At 46.0% G+C, this 20,049-nt stretch overlaps 1 protein-coding gene across 2 annotated transcripts in view; it reads right to left on the minus strand.

Moving 5' to 3' along the window:
• Positions 1 to 20,049, minus strand: part of RBPMS (RNA binding protein, mRNA processing factor) — a 302,866-nt gene that overhangs the window by 113,451 nt on the left and 169,366 nt on the right. For both annotated transcript variants that reach the window (XR_012754410.1, XM_075352295.1), the window contains exon 5: positions 19,682 to 19,832. Coding sequence is in view for 1 of the 2 variants with exons in the window: in XM_075352295.1 (XP_075208410.1) it covers positions 19,682 to 19,832 (151 nt within the window). In the remaining variant the exon portion in view is untranslated. The remainder of the gene's footprint in view (positions 1 to 19,681; positions 19,833 to 20,049) is intronic.

Raw genomic sequence — 20,049 nt, forward strand, 5'->3', positions numbered from 1 at the left:
CTCAGATGGTAGATGAACCGACGAGGGGAGATAATTTGCTAGATTTGGTCCTGTCAAATAGACCAGATACAATTTCAGATCTACAGGTCCGGGAGCACTTGGGCACCAGCGATCATAATATGGTAAGCTTCAACGTAATATTCAATAAAACATTTCAAAGGGGAAATGCTAAAACCTGGAATTTTAGGAAAGCTGATTTCAACAAATTAAGGGAAGAGCTTAAATGTGTAGATTGGGACAAAGTCATGGTAACTGGGGATACTGAACATAAATGGGGAAAGTTTAAGGATATACTGCTAGAGTCCTGTAAAAAACTTATACCCTCTGGTAATAAAACGTCCCCGAATAAAAAGAAACCACTATGGCTAAATAAGACTGTACAAAGTATAATAAAACAAAAACAAAGGGCGTTTAAAATCTTGAAGGCTGAGAATACAGAAATAGCATTTCAGGAGTATAAAGATATCAATAGGCAATGCAAAAAAGAAATCAAACAAGCAAAACTAGCTACTGAAACAAAAATTGCCAATGATATTAATATAAATCCCAAAATCTTTTATAAATACATTAATGCCAAAAGGAAAACAAAGGATAGTATTGGCCCCTTAAAATATAATAACAAGTTAGTTATAGAGGACAAACAAAAGATTGAGATATTAAATAGGCATTTCTCTTCTGTGTTCACCAAGGAACTGACTGTACCAGGCATCATTCAACAAGTGAAAAATCAAAGTTCACCACCCGATATAATTAATTTAACACACGAAGAAGTACGCCTACGTCTGAGTAAATTAAACATTGACAAATCCCCAGGGCCAGATGGCATTCATCCACGAATATTGAGGGAACTGAGCTCCGTAATTGACAGACCGCTGTATCTTATCTTTTTAGACTCGCTTGTAACAGGGTTGGTGCCTCAGGATTGGAGGATTGCTGATGTGGTACCGATATTTAAGAAAGGTAAGAGGGTAGATCCAGGCAACTACCGTCCAGTAAGCCTGACATCAGTAGTATGCAAAGTTTTTGAGGGCATTTTAAGGGATGACATACAAAAATATGTTGCAGAAAATAATATAATAACTGACAGACAGCATGGATTCATGAAAGATAAATCGTGTCTAACCAACCTGTTGGGGTTCTACGAGGGGGTAAGTGCAAACCTGGATATTGGTAATGCAGCTGATGTGATTTATTTGGACTTTGCAAAGGCATTTGATACTGTACCACATAATAGCCTTATACTAAAGTTCCAGAAGTAAGGACTAGGGGAAACTATATGCAACTGGGTAAGGAATTGGCTAAAGATAGGAAACAAAGAGTAGTCATAAATGGAACATTCTCTAAATGGGCCATAGTCAGCAGTGGGGTGCCACAGGGATCTGTGCTAGGACCAATTCTTTTTAATCTCTTTATTAATGACCTTGTGGATGGGATTGATAGTAAAGTGTCAGTCTTTGCTGATGACACCAAACTATGTAGGATATTAAAAACTGACCTTGATAGTATAATATTACAAAAAGATCTGGATAAGATGTCAGAATGGGCAGATACTTGACAAATGAGATTTAATGTTGATAAATGTAAAGTAATGCACCTAGGACAGAGTAATCCTATAGCTACGTATACATTAAATGGAAGTAAACTCGGGACTACAGAACAGGAGAAGGACTTGGGTATTCTCATTACAAATAAGCTGAGCAGCAGCACTCAATGTCAAGCAGCAGCTGCAAAAGCAAACAAGATTCTAGGGTGTATAAAAAGAGAGATTAGATCCCGTGTTCCCAACGTATTGTTACCCCTCTATAAATCACTTGTAAGGCCACATCTGGAATATGGGATTTAGTTTTGGGCTCCACATTTTAAAAAGGACATTCAGAAGTTAAGAGTCAGTTCAAAGGCAGGCAACTAGACTACTACAAGGAATGGAAGGCCTCCCATATGATGACAGGTTGAAAAAGTTAGATATGTTTAGCTTAGAAAAAAGACGTCTCAGAGGAGATCTCATTTATATGTATAAATAAATGTGTGGTCAATATAAAGGACTGGCACATGACTTATTTCTTCCGAAGACAATACTAAGGACCAGGGGGCATTCACTGCGAGTGGAAGAAAAGCGATTCCGACAGCTAAATAGGAAAGGGTTCTTTACAGTTAGAGCAGTCAGACTGTGGAATGCCCTACCACAAGAGGTAGTAATGGCAGATACTATAACAGCTTTCAAAAAAGGGCTGGATGATTTCCTCAGTACACAAAACATTGTTGGTTATAAAGGACTTTCTTTATCGTTCCTTTGGGAGACCCAGACCATGGGTGTTTAGCTTCTGCCTCCGGAGGACACACAAAGTACTACACTTAAAAGTGTAGCTCCTCCCTCTGAGCTTATACACCCCCTGGTAGCCAGTCCTAGCCAGTTTATTGCTTTGTGTCAGGAGGCATACATCCACACATGCATTCTCATCTGATTTGTTTGACTTTTGGAAAGAGTTTGAAGAAAAGCGGGTCTATGTCTGGACTCCCGGCATGTCCCTTCTCACCCCACTGTGTCGGCGGTGTTGTTAAGGTTGATTTACAACGCTGCAGCCTTACATGCCGCGCTCCTTCACCATCCCTTCTGGGCTCTGGCTTGAAGTGGGAGCCAGCACGGTCTCCATGCCTGGCAGGAGTCCGGTCTCCATCCACAGCCCCTTGAGGATTCTGTTGGACCGGAGCACTCATCCCCAGGGACATGGCCCTGCGTCTCAGCAGCTAAGTACCTGAGACGTTTATGTTGGGGGTCCCGGTTCTTTATTGTAAGAGGAGAGTATGCTGTATGTGATTGTTTTAACTTTTCCGGCGGGTTCTCTAGCTTTTGCCTGAGAACCGCGCCGATGGTGCCTGCTTGTCGGCCTCGCCGCTTAAATTTAGGCCCTGGCTTCGCCGGAGGCCTAGTTTCATTTTCCTGCTCTCGCATGTCACTCATGCAGAGGGACAGGTTCGGCTCCTCCCGGCGGCCGTTCTACACAGGGGAGGGACACTCCCCACTGCTGGGGCGTCCCTCCTTCCCTGCAGGTCTCTATAGCCCTCCAGTTCCCGCTGTTTTATAGGAACGCCCTGTTCTCAGGCAGAGTTCACTCTGCTCTGGGACATCCAGCATTCTGCATCTCTGCTGAGGTGCTGCGACTGGGGGACCGGGCTTCGGGATCTGGAGGGCACACAACACCGCGCTCAGCGGTCTGGTAAGCCACAGCCGGTCTCCGGTTGTGGACCTCTGTATATTCTCCCTGGGGTTCATTCTCTGCAAAGCCCCCACTCCAGCAGCATGTCTCACACAAGGAGCAAGGCTCCAAAGCTTTATTCTGCATGCACTGCATGTAAGCTCCTGCTGCCTGAGCCGAGCACCTATCCACATTGTGATGTCTTCTCTAACTTGGCGGTGCCACAGCCTGGAGTCTCACCCCCAGTGGTCTCTCAGGCTGCTGCTGCACCTGTGATTGAACCCCCGGCCTGGGTAGAGTCCTTTTCTAGGTCCATATCCCAGTCATTTGCTGAGTCCATGGGGCTTTTGTCCAGGACTTTGATGAATATGCATCAGCCCCCCTCACAGGGTGCCTCTAATACTCTTGACAGAGGACTCCTATCCTCTGACTTCCGTCCATCGGAGCTCACGGAGGATTCATCATCTGATCCCAGACCCCGTCCTAAGAGAAGGTGCAGGGTTTCCTCCCCCTCCCCATCCCACGGCTCTGTCTCAAGAGCTGACTCTCGATGAGGAGGATGCCCTCACTGGGGGCTTGGAGGCTATGTATTCCATCGATTTCTCTGAGGGTGACTCAGATCTTAGTGATTTGATTGCTTCTATTAATTCTGTGCTGAATCTCAATCCGCCAGTGTCAGAGGAGCAACTCTCTTTGGCAGAAAAACATCAGTTTACCTCGCCTAAGAGAGTGAAGAGTGTGTTCTTTAACCACTCCAGTTTTCAGACCGCTGTGACCAAACCCAGGGCCTGCCCTGACAAACGCTTTCCAAAGTGTGGTTCTGATGACCGGTTTCCATTTCCACCTGAGGTGGTCAAGGAGTGGTCTCACTCCCCAAAGGTAGACCCTCCGGTGTCTAGGCTATCAGCCCGGACTGTTGTGTCGGTGGCTGACGGCACCTCACTTAAGGATTCCACTAACCGTCAGATTGACCTTCTGGCCAAATCTGTGTATGAAGCTGCGGGGGCCGCGTTTTCCTCGACTTTTGCAGCAGTGTGGGCTCTCAAAGCCATCTCTGCTTCTCTAGAGGAGATGCATTCCCTCACCAAGGAATCTATGCCTGAGATGGTTACCTTAACTGCTCAGGCGTCAGCTTTTTCATCCTATGCCATGTCTGCCATGCTAGAGGCTGCTCACCGCACTGCGGTGGCTTCAGCTAATTCTCTTGTTATCCGCAGGATTTTGTGGCTTCGAGAGTGGAAGGCAGATGCTTCTTCCAAGAAGTTTCTTGCTGGGCTCCCTTTTGCTGGTTCACGGCTGTTTGGTGAACAGCTGGATGAAATCATTAAAGAAGCTACTGGCGGGAAGAGTACTTCCATGCCACAAACCAAGACCAGGAAACCCGCCCAGGGTAGGAATCAATCGAGGTTTCGTTCCTTTCGTTCCTCCAACTGGTCATCCTCTAAGCCTTCCGCCTCGTCCGCTAACTCAGCCAAGGATCAGAAATCCAACTGGCGCCCAAAAGCGCGTCCGCAGAAGACCGCAGGAGGTTCTGCCACTAAGGCAGCTTCCTCATGACTCTCGGCCTGCTCCAGCCACGTCCTTAGTCGGTGGCAGGCTCTCCCACTTTGGCGACGCTTGGTTAAAGCAAGTCTCCGATCAGTGGGTGAGAGACATCAGTGGCGTCCTTGCAGGCAAACGGAGTGATTGTCCCAGTTCCCGCTCAGGAACGGTTCAGAGGTTTTTACTCAAATCTTTTCCTAGTTCCAAAAAAGGACGGTACCTTCCGGCCCATCCTGGATCTCAAGCTTCTCAACAAGCATGTCCGGGTGCGGCATTTATGACATATGAGCCAAGCGGAGTTCCTGGCGTCCATCGACATCAGAGATGCCTATCTACATGTGCCAATCGCAGTGTCACATCAGCGTTGGTTACGTTTTGCGATAGGAGAGGATCATTTCCAATTCGTGGCTCTCCCCTTCGGGTTAGCCACGGCCCCTCGGGTATTCACCAAGGTCATAGCGGCAGTGATTGCGGTCCTGCACCTCCAGGGGTTAGCAGTGCTTCCTTATCTGGACGACCTTCTGGTCAAGGTTACATCCAGCGCAGACTGTCAGCGGAGTGTTTCGCTCACTCTCGCCACCCTAGCCCAATTCGGGTGGATTGTCAATCTTCCCAAATCTACTCTGACTCCGACCCAGAGTCTCACGTACCTAGGGATGCAGTTCGAGACTTTGCCGGCACTTGTGAAGTTGCCCTTAGACAAACAGCTGTCACTCTGGTTGGCGGTGCGCTCTCTCCTGAGGCCCCGCCGTTATACCCTCAGGCGTCTGATGCAGGTGCTGGGTCAAATGGTGGCCTCCATGGAGGCGGTTCCCTTTGCCCAGTTCCATCTGCGTCCTCTGCAGCTGGACATTCTCCGCTGTTGGGACAAGCGGCCTTCCTCCTTACAGAGGTTAGTGGCTCTGTCGCCACGGACCAGGAGCTCTCTTCAGTGGTGGCTTCGACCCCTCTCCCTGTCCCAAGGGCGCTCCTTCCTGACTCCGTCCTGGGTGATTCTCACCACGGATGCCAGCCTATCCGGCTGGGGAGCGGTACATCTCCACCACAGAGCACAGGGCACTTGGACTCCGTCCGAGTCAGCCCTTTCAATCAATGTGCTGGAAACCAGAGCTGTGCTTCTAGCTCTCCTAGCCTTTCACCACCTGTTGGCGGGCAGGCACATTTGAGTCCAGTCAGACAACGCGACAGCGGTTGCCTACATCAATCACCAAGGCGGGACACGCAGCCGCCTGGCAATGTTGGAGGTCCAATGCATTCTTCAATGGGCGGAGGACTCCAAGTCCACCATATCCGCAGTCCACATCCCTGGCGTAGAAAACTGGGAGGCAGATTATCTCAGCTGTCAATCCGTGGATGGTGGCGAGTGGTCCCTGCACCCGGCAGTGTTTCAGTCAATCTGCCGCAAGTGGGGCACTCCGGACGTGGACCTAATGGCATCCCGTCACAACAACAAGGTTCCGGTTTACGTGGCTCGCTCCCACGATCCTCAGGCCTTCGCCGCGGACGCTCTGGTTTAAGACTGGTCCCAGTTTCGTCTGTCCTACGTGTTTCCCCCTCTAGCTCTCTTGCCCAGAGTCCTGCGCAAGATCAGAATGGAGGGCCGTCGAGTCATCCTCATTGCACCGGACTGGCCCAGGCGAGCTTGGTATCCGGACCTGCTCCAACTGTCCGTGGAGATGCCGTGGCATTTTCCAGACCGTCCAGACCTGCTCTCGCAAGGTCAGTTTTTCCGCCGGAATTCTGCGGCACTCAAATTGACGGCGTGGCTCTTGAGTCCTGGATTTTGACGGCTTCTGGTATTCCTCCTGAAGTCATCTCCACTATGACTCGGGCCCGGAAGTCTTCCTCCGTCAAGATCTATCACAGGACTTGGAAAATTTTCCTGTCCTGGTGTCGCTCTTCCGGCCATTCTCCTTGGCCATTCTCGTTGCCGACGCTTCTGTCTTTTTTACAGTCCGGTCTGCAGCTAGGACTGTCCCTCAACTCTCTCAAGGGACAAGTCTCAGCTGTATCAGTGCTGTTCCAGCGGCGTCTCGCCCGGCTGGCTCAGGTCCGCACCTTCATGCAAGGTGCGTCTCACATCATTCCGCCTTATCGGCGGCCCTTGGATCCCTGGGACCTTAACTTGGACCTCACGGTATTGCAGAAACCCCCTTTTGAGCCCCTTAGGGAGGTTTCTTTGTATCGTCTTTCTCAAAAGGTGGCCTTTCTAGTTGCCATAACTTCTCTCAGGAGAGTCTCTGATTTGGCTGGGCTCTCCTCAGAGTCACCTTTTTTGGTTTTTCACCAAGACAAGGTAGTTCTCCGTCCGACCCCGGACTTTCTTCCTAAGGTGGTCTCTCCCTTCCACCTTAACCAGGATATTTCCTTACCTTCCTTCTGTCCGGCCCCTGTTCATCGCTTTGAGAAAGCGCTGCATACTCTAGATCTGGTGCGTGCTCTCCGGATCTATGTGTCTCGCACCGCTGCGCTTAGGCGGTGCACCTCTCTTTTTGTGCTAACCACAGGGCGGCGCAAGGGTCTCTCTGCTTCTAAGCCGACCTTGGCCCGTTGGATTAGATCGACCATTTCGGAAGCCTACCAGAGTACTCAGGTGCCTCCCCCGCCGGGGATCAAAGCACACTCGACCAGAGCTGTCGGTGCCTCTTGGGCTTTTAGGCACCAGGCTACGGCTCAACAAGTCTGTCAGGCTGCCACTTGGACTAGCCTGCATACCTTTTCGAAGCACCACCAAGTGCATGGTCATGCTTCGGCAGATGCGAGCTTGGGCAGACGCATCCTTCAGGCGGCTGTCGCCCACTTGTGGTCTGGGTCTCCCAAAGGAACGATAAAGAAAAAGAGAATTTTGTTACTTTCCGTAAATTCTTTTTCTTATAGTTCCGTATTGGAAGACCCATCTCACTCCCTGTTTCCTGTTGGCAATTTTCTTGTTCCGTGTGTTATCACCGGCTGTTGTCGTGGACAGAGTCTCCGGTTGTTCCGGTTCTTACTCGGTTCTTCTTGTGGGTGGCTATTCTCCTTCAGCTTTTGCACTAAACTGGCTAGGAATGGCTACCAGGGGGTGTATAAGCTCAGAGGGAGGAGCTACACTTTTAAGTGTAGTACTTTGTGTGTCCTCCGGAGGCAGAAGCTAAACACCCATGGTCTGGGTCTCCCAATACGGAACTATAAGAAAAAGAATTTACGGTAAGTAACAAAATTCTCTTTTTGTGACCAAATGTAGAACTGGTGGAGGAAGGTTGAACAAGATGGACCTAGGTCTTTTTTCAACCTTAGTAACTATGTAACTATGTATATAAAATCCAGTCCCAAAATATGCCATCTACATTTAGAAAAAGCCATTAGTATAATGTTTATAAAGAGCTCATAGAATTTGAGCATAGACTTTAATAGTGCCTTTTTATTGTAATAATGCCCCTGAGGGTGAGAATTCCAAAAAATACAAAGTTCTATGAAAGCACATAGGCTCAAACAGAGAAGGGCACAATCAATCCCCACATTTCTACACCTACAACATGCTACAGCTCCCCACACAGTAAGATGGTAATTACAGCCTACCACACAGTATGGTCACCAAGCCCATCCCAGACACACACCCACACACATGCTATGCTGGTCCCCACACAGCTCCACCATACAATATGCTTGTTCCCACACAGCTCCCTCCTACAGTATGATGGTTCCCACACAGTTCCCCCATACAGTATGATGGTTCCCACACAGCTTCCCATAGAGTATGCTGGTTCCCACACAGTCCCCCATAAAGTATGTTGGCCCCCACACAGCTCCCCCATACAGTATGGTGGTTCCCACACAGCTCCCCTATACAGTATGCTGGTTCCCACACAGCCCCCAATAGAGTGCACTGGTTCGCACACAATACCCCATAAGTGTGCTTATTGGCCCCACAGCCCCTAAATCAAATGCAAAATAACAAGAACCTGCAACCTAATACTCACCAGTCTCCTTGTCCACACGGCCTCCATCTCCTTTATCTTGTCTAGCAGTGGATGTGGGTGGTGAGATGCCCTGCATTGCTCTATGTTAACAGCTGTTAACCACACTGGCATCCTTAGCACACTGATACTGTTAACAGTATTGCAATCAAGCTAGCCCATCTGGCATTTGCCAAATTTGCCCGATGGTCATTGCAGCCGTGCTGGTCCCTCCTACATTCTAAAAATACATAGGAACCGATTCACCAAAGCTATAAGGCCAGAAAATGTTTGGATTTATCGCACAAGTTTCACCCAGCTCTGACAAAGTGGGTGTTGTTTGGGCGTAACTGTGCATAGCAACCCCCTTATCTTACACCACAAATCTAGAATAGGAGTATGATTTGAGGTTGCAGTAGCCACAGACCACTGTTGTGGCAGGTGGAGTGGGACGTGCGAATCGATTCACACCATCACACCAACTCCTAGTATTGTTACTATAAGAAAACGATTATTCCGTTATTCGTATTAGTATGGTATTCTGAATTATTGCAGTGGGAGGCTGTGGATGGAATTTCAAATATGTGTAGATATAAAAAGGGAGGAAAAAAACTAAAAAAAGAAGAGAACCTGTGCACTGGTATAATAATGCAGCATGTAAAAAATGTTACTGGTGTGCATTTTCATTAAGCAATTTACACCAGTTTGTAGTGTGAGATACAGTACAGACCAAAAGTTTGGACACACCTTCTCATCTCTAGAACAACTGTTAAGAGGAGATGTCGCGGGCGGCGGGGCACTGCGCTCGCTAACGCTCGGGTCCGGCGCTGCTGCTGCTGCTCGGTGGCTCAAGCGGTGGGCCGGATCCGGGGCCTCGAGCGGCGCTCCTCGCCCGTGAGTGAAAGGGGTGGCTTGGTTTGGGGATTTAGTCCGTGACGCCACCCACGGTTGTGGTGAGGTTGGGACACCACCGCTGCTCTGGACGGGGATCCCGGGAGCGATGACAGGGAGCAGCCGAGATGTTTCTCTCCCCTCCGTGGGTAGGGGGTTTTGGTGGTCCCGGGGCCCGGTGATGGTGACTGGACAGTGGATGGCATGGTTTGGTGGGGTGCAGGGTCGCGGGGGCAGACGACACGGTGGTACTCACTCAGCCAATAATGTATACGGAGTCTCTGGTAAAACAAACGTCTGGATGGACGGGTCCCGCAGACGGCTGCTGTAGTTTCTCCCCTGACTCCAGGCTAATAGTGTGCGTCCTTCCCTGCACTTTCTTTACATGCTCCTCCTGTGCTCCGGTTGTCAGCTGGCTCCCCGGTTCGGTATCGGACGGGCCACCACCCTGTCCCGGCTACCTACGGTTCCACCAGGACTGTCTTCCCGGCCCCTGCAGACGGCCACTACCGTTTACCTCACTGACTACAAGAGGGTCCCAGGCTCCAACCTAGGCCCCTTTCTGCTTCTGCCACTCTGCACACCTCCTCTCTCTTCCTCTGCCTGGACTCGTCTCTCTTGTTTCCTGCCTCAGACCAGCTAGACTCCTCGGTGGGCGTGTCCATCTGCCTGACTCCGCCCACCTGGTGTGTCTGTCTGAACCCGAGGGAGGAAATCAGGTCTAACTGGAGATGACTGCTGTGACCTGCTGGGGGTGGGGGTGTGTGTGTGTTGTTACCTGTGGCCCCTGGCTAGTCCAGGGCGCCACAGAGACTTTGTGCAGCAGGCCTTCATTGTGAAATAGCTACAAGGAAACCACTGCTAAGAACAGGCAACAAGCAGAAGAGACTTGTTTAGGCTAAAGAACACAAGAAATGGACATTAGACCAGTGGAAATCTGTGCTTTGGTCTGATGAGTCTAAATTTGAGATCTTTGGATCCAACCACTGTGTCTTTGCAGAAAAGGTGAAAGGATGGACTCTACATGCCTGGTTCCCACCGTGAAGCATGGAGTAGGTGGTGTGATGGTGTGGGGGTGCTTTGCTGGTGACACTGTTGGGGATTTATTCAAAATTGAAGGCATACAGAACCAGCATGGCTACCATAGCATCTTGCAGTAGCATGCTATTCCATCCGGTTTGCGTTTAGTTGGAGCATCATTTATTTTTCAACAGGACAACAGGACCTCCAGGATGTGTAAGGGCTATTTGACTAACAAGGAAAGTGATGGGGTGCTATGCCAGATTACATGGCCTCCACAGTCACCAGACCTGAACCCAATCGAGATGGTTTGGGGTGAGCTGGACCGCAGAGTGAAGGCAAAAGGGCCAACAAGTGCTAAGCATCTCTGGGAACTCCTTCAAGACTGTTGGAAGACCATTTCCGGTGACTACCTCTTGAAGCTCATCAAGAGAATGCCAAGATTGTGCAAAGCACTAATCAAGGCAAAAGGTGGCTACTTTGAAGAACCTAGAATATAAGACATATTTTCAGTTGTTTCACACTTTTTTGTTGTTAAGTATTTCATTCCACATGTTTTCATTCATAGTTTTGATGCTTTCAATGTGAATCTACCATTTTGAGAGTCATGAAAATAAAGAAAACTCTTTTGATGAGAAGGTGTGTCCAAACTTTTGGCCTGTACTGTGTGTGTATGTGTATGTGTATGTGTATGTGTATGTGTATGTGTATGTGTATGTGTATGTATGTATGTATGTATGTATGTATATATATATATATATATATATATATATATATATATATATATATATATATATATATATATATATATATATATATATATATATATATATATATATATATATATATATATCACACTACAAACTGGTGTAAATTGCTGAATAATACATATATATATACGCTGTATATGAGCCAGAAAGCTGCTTTAATTGACTGCTAATGCAAAAAGATGTGGATAAAAAGCGCAATAGGGTCGTACCCAATTTACTTAAGAGATGACAAAAGGTGGTTGTGCAACGCCTCGCATCACATTTTGCTGCGTTTTGTTGACAGAAGATGCAAATTTGGTGTGTAAATTTCAGCACCAAATCTGCATCTCCTGGCAAAAAAGCAAAGTTCAGGTACGGGTTTTTGTCAGGAGATACAGATTTGTTGATGAAATGCCTGCACCAGATTTCTGCACCAAATTTGCATCTCCTTACTGAAAACCGCATCAAAATGGCTTTAAAGCTGCATTTTTTTGTGCGGTTTTCTGCCAGGAAATGCAGATTCGGTGGTAGAATTTATACACTAAATTCCTGCACCAAATCTGCGTGATGCGGTTTTGATGCATTTTACCAGAAGATGCAGTATTGGTTCAGGAATTTGGTGTATAAATTCCAGCACCAAATCTGTATCTCTTGGCAAAAAACACGCAGTTTTCTGACAGGAGATGCAGGTCTCAGTGAACTTAATGAGTTCACTTGAGGAGAGTTTACCTGCGGTCATAGGTGGGGTATCGTGGGAACCTCCAGCTGTAACAGCAGGTAAGCTCAGTGATGCCATCGCTCACAGCTGCGGCTCAGTCAGTGTCTGCCTGAAGCTAAAGCGAGTGGTCATGCTCTCTAATGTGCCTGCACTCTGCGACTTCAGTATGTAAAAGAGCCAGGATTGTCATGGGACGTCGTGGTATGGATTACGTCAGACCTGGGTGTTTTGGGGGTTAATAAATTGATGTTTTTTGTGTTCTTTTTTTTTTATATTTAATAAAATGATTTTTCTCTGTTTTGCGTGTTTATTTATTTTGACTTACAGGGTTAGTAATGGTGTGATCTCATAGACCCTTCCCCATGACTAATCCAGGGTTTACTAGCAGCTTTGATTTTGGACAAAAATGATACCTGTAATAAACCTCTTATATTACCCTGATTGCCACTGCACCAGGACAAATCGGGATAATTTGGGTAAAGTGCCGGAATTGTCACATCTAATGGATAAGACAATTTCAGGGTTGCTGCAGGCTGCCATTTTCAGACTGAGGGGCCAATAAACATGGGCCTCCCAAGGCAGAGAATACCAGCCACCAGCTGTCAACTTTATCTTGGCTGGGTATCAAAACTGGGGAGGACCACACATTGTTTTTTTAAAATAATTTATTTAAATAACTTAAAAAAAAGCGCCATTGGGTCGCTTGTATTTTGATACACAGCCAATAAAACGCACACTGCATTGGCTGCAGCCTGTATCAGTCTGCTTTATCTCTGCTGGATATCAATACATGGGGGACCATGTCATTTTTTATTTAGTTATTTATTTTTACACCCCTATAGGGACGCAGACAGCGTGTGTGACTCAAATCAATCACAGACACTGTCACAGAGGGTGGGAGAGCAGGCGGTCTGCAACCAATCACAGAAGTCGGGACTGACGGTGGGGGATGGAAGCAGTGAATATAAATGAGAGCTAATGATCAGACCTGGAAGCAGTGTTACAGCTGTGGGAAAGGTTGGCAAGTATAAATATCCCGCTTGATTCCTTATTCAATTTAATAACACATAAGTTTGGTCTCTTAAACTCATACGACGTTCGGCATCCAGGGTCAAGTTCGACTGCTGAACCCAATTTTTTTTTAGTCTATGCTGGTTTGGCAAACCTGAATAGCCACGGGTTTGCTCATCACTAATGTTGACATCAACCACCGCATGAGCTCCCACAAAGCACCTTATATACAGGATTAGCCCTCACATAATCTCCTATATAACGTATGAGCCCACACACATCCCCCTTATATACAGCATGAGTCCCAACATAGCCCCTATACAGTGTGAGCCACACATAGCCTTCTGTATTCACTGTAGGCCCTCACATAGCTTCTATATACAGTGTGAGCCCCCCATAGCCTCTATATAGTCTGAGACCCACTTTGCCTCCTATATATTTTATGAGCCTCACTTTGTCATCTATATACTTTATAAGCCCCCAAATAGCCTCACATATACATTTCCTAGCCCCCACATAGCCTTCTATATATTTTGAGACCTTTTATAGCCTCCTATATACATGATGTCCACCACATTGTGTCCTAAATACAACATGAGCCCCCACATAGCCTCCTATATACATTGTTGAGTCCCCACATAGCCTCCTATATTCATTATGATGCCCACATAACCTCCGAAATACAGCATGAGCCCCCATATAGCTTACTATATACATTATGAACCCCCACATAACTTCCTGTATACATTATGAGCCCCACTTAACCACATATATACAATATGAGCCCCCATATAGCTTGACATATACTTTGAGCCCCCACATAGCTTTCTATATACATTAGCAGTCCAATTTAGCCTCATATATACATGAGTCCCTGCACAGCCTCTTACATAATCTATACACTTTATGAGCCATCACATAGCCCCACATATACAATTCTCAGCCCCAACACAGCTTCCTACATACATGAACAAAATAATACCACATACTTACCTCGCTCCGATTCCCTGGTGCTCAGCTTTGGGCTCCGGTACACTGATGCTCTGCACATCGTGTTTGCTGTGCTTCATGTTGATTGGTGGAAGACAGAGCCAGAGGCCCCTCCTCCACCAATGTGTTCACTGCTATCTGCATCCTGCTGATGCAATTATCGGTGACATCGAAAAACATCAAAGGGCATTTTACAACCCACGTTCTACTGTTTTCAGCCCTTTGGCTATCTCAGTCGATGGGCCGGACAGGAACAGCCAGAGGGTAGGATACGGCCCATGGGCCGATATTTGCCCAGCCCTGCTCTATGGCATAATTTTATCAGGAATTGTAATATACCTCAATTATACCTTGTCATGAGCTTAGAGGTTGTAAGTTTTGGTAGACAAAAGGGGAATTGTATTACTAAAAGTAGTATGAGGAGACCAGCAATAAAATTCTACACTAAAGCAACATCATTCACAAAACAAAAAGTAATAACGGATATTCAATTTATACTTATTTTGAAACAAAATGAAACTGTGGAGGGAGTTTTACTACTAAATGCAGACCAGCAGCTATACCTCTGTTTTCTGTCACTTAGCCGTATTAGCATGATACATCTAAAAGTATTTATTCTAAGGCCAAGAATTTGCTCCACTGTTCTCCCGGGATGGACCAATGCACAAGACTACATATTAGTAACATTATAACCAAAGTCATTTAATAACATAAAAGGCATCTGATCAGGAAAAAATAGTTATGAAATTAGTGACTGATAGTGCCATTACTTTCATTTAAGTCCAAAATATGGATCATTAATGGAGAATATGCCAGATATTATTGTTGCGCCTCAGTAAGAGACTGTGAGGTAAATCCGGAGATATGACGATAAATCATGATATTCAAGTATGTCAGGAAGCCCTCTCCTGGTGTCACCCCCCCTTTCCTTCACACAACTGGTTTAGCAACAAATCCCATGGCCATGTCCTGTGATATGGAAATGAGGTGGTGTGGGAACAATGGACACAGGATGACTCCCTGCCGTCACCCTGTAACAAGAGTTGTATCTCATTAGCAAGGCTATGGAACTAGCTAGACAGAACGACTCCAGTAAAAAATGGTTCATATCTCGCAAGCCATATTTCCGATAAATATGGCAACCATAAAAATGGTGTCTCCGCATGTGGACGATGCCGGCACCCCCTTTTTATGGGAGCAGGACATTGGGAAATGCCCCAGGCGTGATATCAGCCAATGGGGAACTGGCAGACAGGTCATGAGTCCCCTCGTTCTGTAGCTAAATTCATAACTGTCACAATGAGAGCATTGGCGTCCGCCTACGACGCTCCCAGGCAAAGTTATGGCCAATATCCCCTTTGCTGGATAATTCTGATCCATGCAGGGGGAGTGGCAGTGCTTCCCTGTGAGGTCACTAAGGTAGGAGGGGACCTGGATCTGCCCAGGTTGATAACCCTACTTCGGCCATTTTCCAGTGTTCTTCTGCTCGGGGGCCTGGTTGGGAAAGACCTGTGAGGGAGTTCCTGGAAACCTGGTCTACAGCGCCCCCCTGTGGCCAGACGCAACAAGGTAACTGCTGGAACTGTGTATGCCTGTTTGTAACCCATGCTTTGATTGTAACTGTACTCTGACATATGTATATTCTGTAGATTCCCTATTGTATATATTGTAGTTTCTAGTGTGCTTTAGGCTGATTAAATTATATAATTAATCTTGGGCTGTTCTGTTATCTCGATCTTGAATCCCACGTCTGTGTGTTCGGCTAATAGTTACCGTAAATCGGTTGGTGGCAGCGAATTGTGCCAAGGATTATTGTGGGGAGGCCAGTGAGATTCGGGGAGATTTTATATATTCCGCCCGCGGAGGTCGGGGGAATATATACCTTACTCTCACCGGGGACCCTTCAATAATCGGCATAAGTAGTATAGCGGCCTCCTTGCTTATTGTCGGGCAATTCCATAATTGGCCTGACTATAAGAGGGGCGCTAGAGAGCGCGTCACGTGCTCTGTCTGTCGGTCGGGAGGTATAAAGGAGGGGTGACCCCCACTTGTTACCCCCCGATTGTGACGTACTGGTAGCCAGCGCGGGGGATTTCTGAGTGACCCCCCCGGTGGTTTGTGACAGAGACATTCAAAATGTCACAACTACATGTGTTTTAAAAGTGGTTTATAAGTTATACATTTCTTCATTATATGTGTTCAAAGACTCATTATAATTTAAGTGCTATTTGGGGTCTTTTATCTTGCTCAGCTACAGTCAGGTCCAGAAATATTTGGACAGTGACACAAGTTTTGTTATTTTAGCTGTTTACAAAAACATGTTCAGAAATACAATTATATATGTAATATGGGCTGAAAGTGCACACTCCCAGCTGCAATATGAGAGTTTTCACATCCAAATCGGAGAAAGGGTTTAGGAATCATAGCTCTGTAATGCATAGCCTCCTCTTTTTCAAGGGACCAAAAGTAATTGGACAAGGGACTCTAAGGGCTGCAATTAACTCTGAAGGCGTCTCCCTCGTTAACCTGTAATCAATGAAGTAGTTAAAAGGTCTGGGGTTGATTACAGGTGTGTGGTTTTGCATTTGGAAGCTGTTGCTGTGACCAGACAACATGCGGTCTAAGGAACTCTCAATTGAGGTGAAGCAGAACATCCTGAGGCTGAAAAAAAAAGAAAAAATCCATCAGAGAGATAGCAGACATGCTTGGAGTAGCAAAATCAACAGTCGGGTACATTCTGAGAAAAAAGGAATTGACTGGTGAGCTTGGGAACTCAAAAAGGCCTGGGCGTCCACGGATGACAACAGTGGTGGGTGATCGCCGCATACTTTCTTTGGTGAAGAAAAACCTGTTCACAACATCAACTGAAGTCAACTGAAGTCCAGAACACTCTCAGTGAAGTAGGTGTATCTGTCTCTAAGTCAACAGTAAAGAGAAGACTCCATGAAAGTAAATACAAAGGGTTCACATCTAGATGCAAACCATTCATCAATTCCAAAAATAGACAGGCCAGAGTTAAATTTGCTGAAAAACACCTCATGAAGCCAGCTCAGTTCTGGAAAAGTATTCTATGGACAGATGAGACAAAGATCAACCTGTACCAGAATGATGGGAAGAAAAAAGTTTGGAGAAGAAAGGGAACGACACATGATCCAAGGCACACCACATCCTCTGTAAAACATGGTGGAGGCAACGTGATGGCATGGGCATGCATGGCTTTCAATGGCACTGGGTCACTTGTATTTATTGATGACATAACAGCAGACAAGAGTAGCCGGATGAATTCTGAAGTGTACCGGGATATACTTTCAGCCCAGATTCAGCCAAATGCTGCAAAGTTGATCGGACGGCACTTCATAGTACAGGTGGACAATGACCCCAAGCATATAGCCAAAGCTACCCAGGAGTTCATGAGTTCAAAAAAGTGGAACATTCTGCAATGGCCAAGTTAATCACCAGATCTTAACCCAATTGAGCATGCATTTCACTTGCTCAAATCCAGACTGAAGACGGAAAGACCCACAAACAAGCAAGACCTAAAGGCTGCGGCTGTAAAGGCCTGGCAAAGCATTAAGAAGGAGGAAACCCAGCGTTTGGTGATGTCCATGGGTTCCAGACTTAAGGCAGTGATTGCCTCCAAAGGATTCGCAACAAAATATTGAAAATAAAAATATTTTGTTTGGGTTTGGTTTATTTGTCCAATTACCTTTGACCTCCTAAAATGTGGAGTGTTTGTAAAGAAATGTGTACAATTCCTACAATTCCTATCAGATATTTTTGTTCAAACCTTCAAATTAAACGTTACAATCTGCACTTGAATTCTGTTGTAGAGGTTTCATTTCAAATCCAATGTGGTGGCATGCAGAGCCCAACTCGCGAAAATTGTGTCACTGTCCAAATATTTCTGGACCTAACTGTATATTTTGGCCTCCCATTCATCTGATAAAATATTGATGTTCTGCCCTAATGCTGGCATCTCCACCAGTCGAGTAATTGAAACTGCTGTGGTACACTGCCCGTGCCAAAGATCTGAAAATTGTGAAACCCCAAGAATAATTACAAAATCACAATTGTTTTGAAAGGTCTCGCTAATATTAGAGAATTGTAAAGCACTTGCAGCTAAACATGAGTGAATCTGCCGAAACTCAAGGTCAGCAAATTAAGTGGATTTTACAGGGAAATTCTATTTTCACCAAATTGAATTGAATGTTCTAGCAAAAGTATAGGATGTATAGAACAAAAAAATATCTAAAATTATACTCCTTTCACCCCCTCAACTGTTTCACTGTCACTGTATCCCGTTGTCAGGTTCTCCATGCCCTCTCTTTACCCTTTCACCCATCAAATGTATTAATTTTGTCATCTTCCCTTTAGGTCAGGACTTCCGCCACACCTACGCTTCAGATGGCACTGTGCGCCATGCCGTCACTTGGACATTGCAGCGTCCTAAAGTTTGAATGTGATCTGCACAAGGACGTCAGAGGCCTGGTCGTGCCTGGGGGCCTTAAAGGGAACCTGTCACCGGATGTTCATAATACTTACCTAGCGGTCGGTGTGGAGCAGACGGGTAGGATGGACGTCTCCGTTCTCCGGGTCCTGCACCTCCTCTTTCTGACATCTTTGTCCTCCTTCTGAAGCTAGTATGGATGACGCATTCTACATCATCTAAACTAGCCGACATTGAGGTCCTGCGCAGGTGCACTTTGATCTGCCCTGAGCAGGGCAGATCAAAGTGCGCCTGCACAGGACCTCACTGTCGGCTACTCAGGGCAGATCAAAGTGCATCTGCGCAGGACCTCACTGTCAGCTAGTGTAAGTGTAGATGACGTAGAACGCATCATCCACACTCTAGCTTCAGAAGGAGGACAAAGATGACCAAAAGAGGAGGCGCGGGACCCGAAGAACGGAGATGCTGATCCGACCCGTCTGCTCCACACCGACCGTTTGGTAAATATTATAAACATCCCGTGACAGGTTCCCTTTAAGTGAAGAGGCTGAAGAGAATTTGAGAGAAGTGGAAAAGAAGAGGCATGGAGGACTGGACCACAGGCTGCAGGGACAGAAGGACAGGTGAAGGATTAAGTATTTTATTAATAATTTTAACCATATGCCTGGCCTTTTACAGTTTAACAGAATAGCAGCCTCAGTTGGCCACCATTTTGGTGAAGATATATGAAGCAAATTAAAAAAAAAACAACTAACCTGTTTCTTGGAGAGAACGAATCTTTGTAAAATAGAAGAAGAATTTATTTCCACTCTAAATTTACTCATCTCTACTCACATTCATTACAAAATGTAAAGAATTGGAATCAGTGGAAGGGCAAAGAGTTGGACCACCGGCATTTTGATATTAATGATCATTCCTAATGACATACCATAGTAAAGGCCTAGAAAACTGCTTTATTTGCATTTGTATGATTCACACACAATGCTAATGGATTATACTTTAACAGCGACATTAAATATTTTCTACAGTAAAACACTTTCCAGAATCTATAAGCTGACCAGTGTTCATGTAACGTATATTGAATCTGATCCACGTACATTAAAGATCATATTTCCTGGTGAAATAAAAAGGTTTTTGGATCAGTCATTTTGGCTATAAATACAATCGAGAAACTCAATACTTACATTGATCCCTGGAGATAAACTGAGGTACATTGTTCAGCTGAGGTGTGCTGGGATTTGGGGTTCCGACAAGTTTACTTTTGGCCATCTTTGTGTTTGCTTTTGCAAACTCCAACCGTAACGTCTGAGGAATTTCTGGATCAAAGCGTATCCCCTGAAACCATTAAATGAGAAACATTTATTTACTTGGCCATTAGTGTTTAACAAAATCCATACAGTAAAATGCTGGTGAGATGTATGTAATAGAATGAGGAACGATGGGTGATGGAGTAATGCATAATATTCAGTTTAGACATCAGCAGTCTGGTGTAGTCACACATATAAGAAGTAAAAATTATGTAATCTTTAGTAATCACGAAGTTAAGCTTTCT

This window comes from Anomaloglossus baeobatrachus, chromosome 1 (assembly GCF_048569485.1).
Source record: "Anomaloglossus baeobatrachus isolate aAnoBae1 chromosome 1, aAnoBae1.hap1, whole genome shotgun sequence".
NCBI lineage: Eukaryota > Metazoa > Chordata > Amphibia > Anura > Aromobatidae > Anomaloglossus > Anomaloglossus baeobatrachus.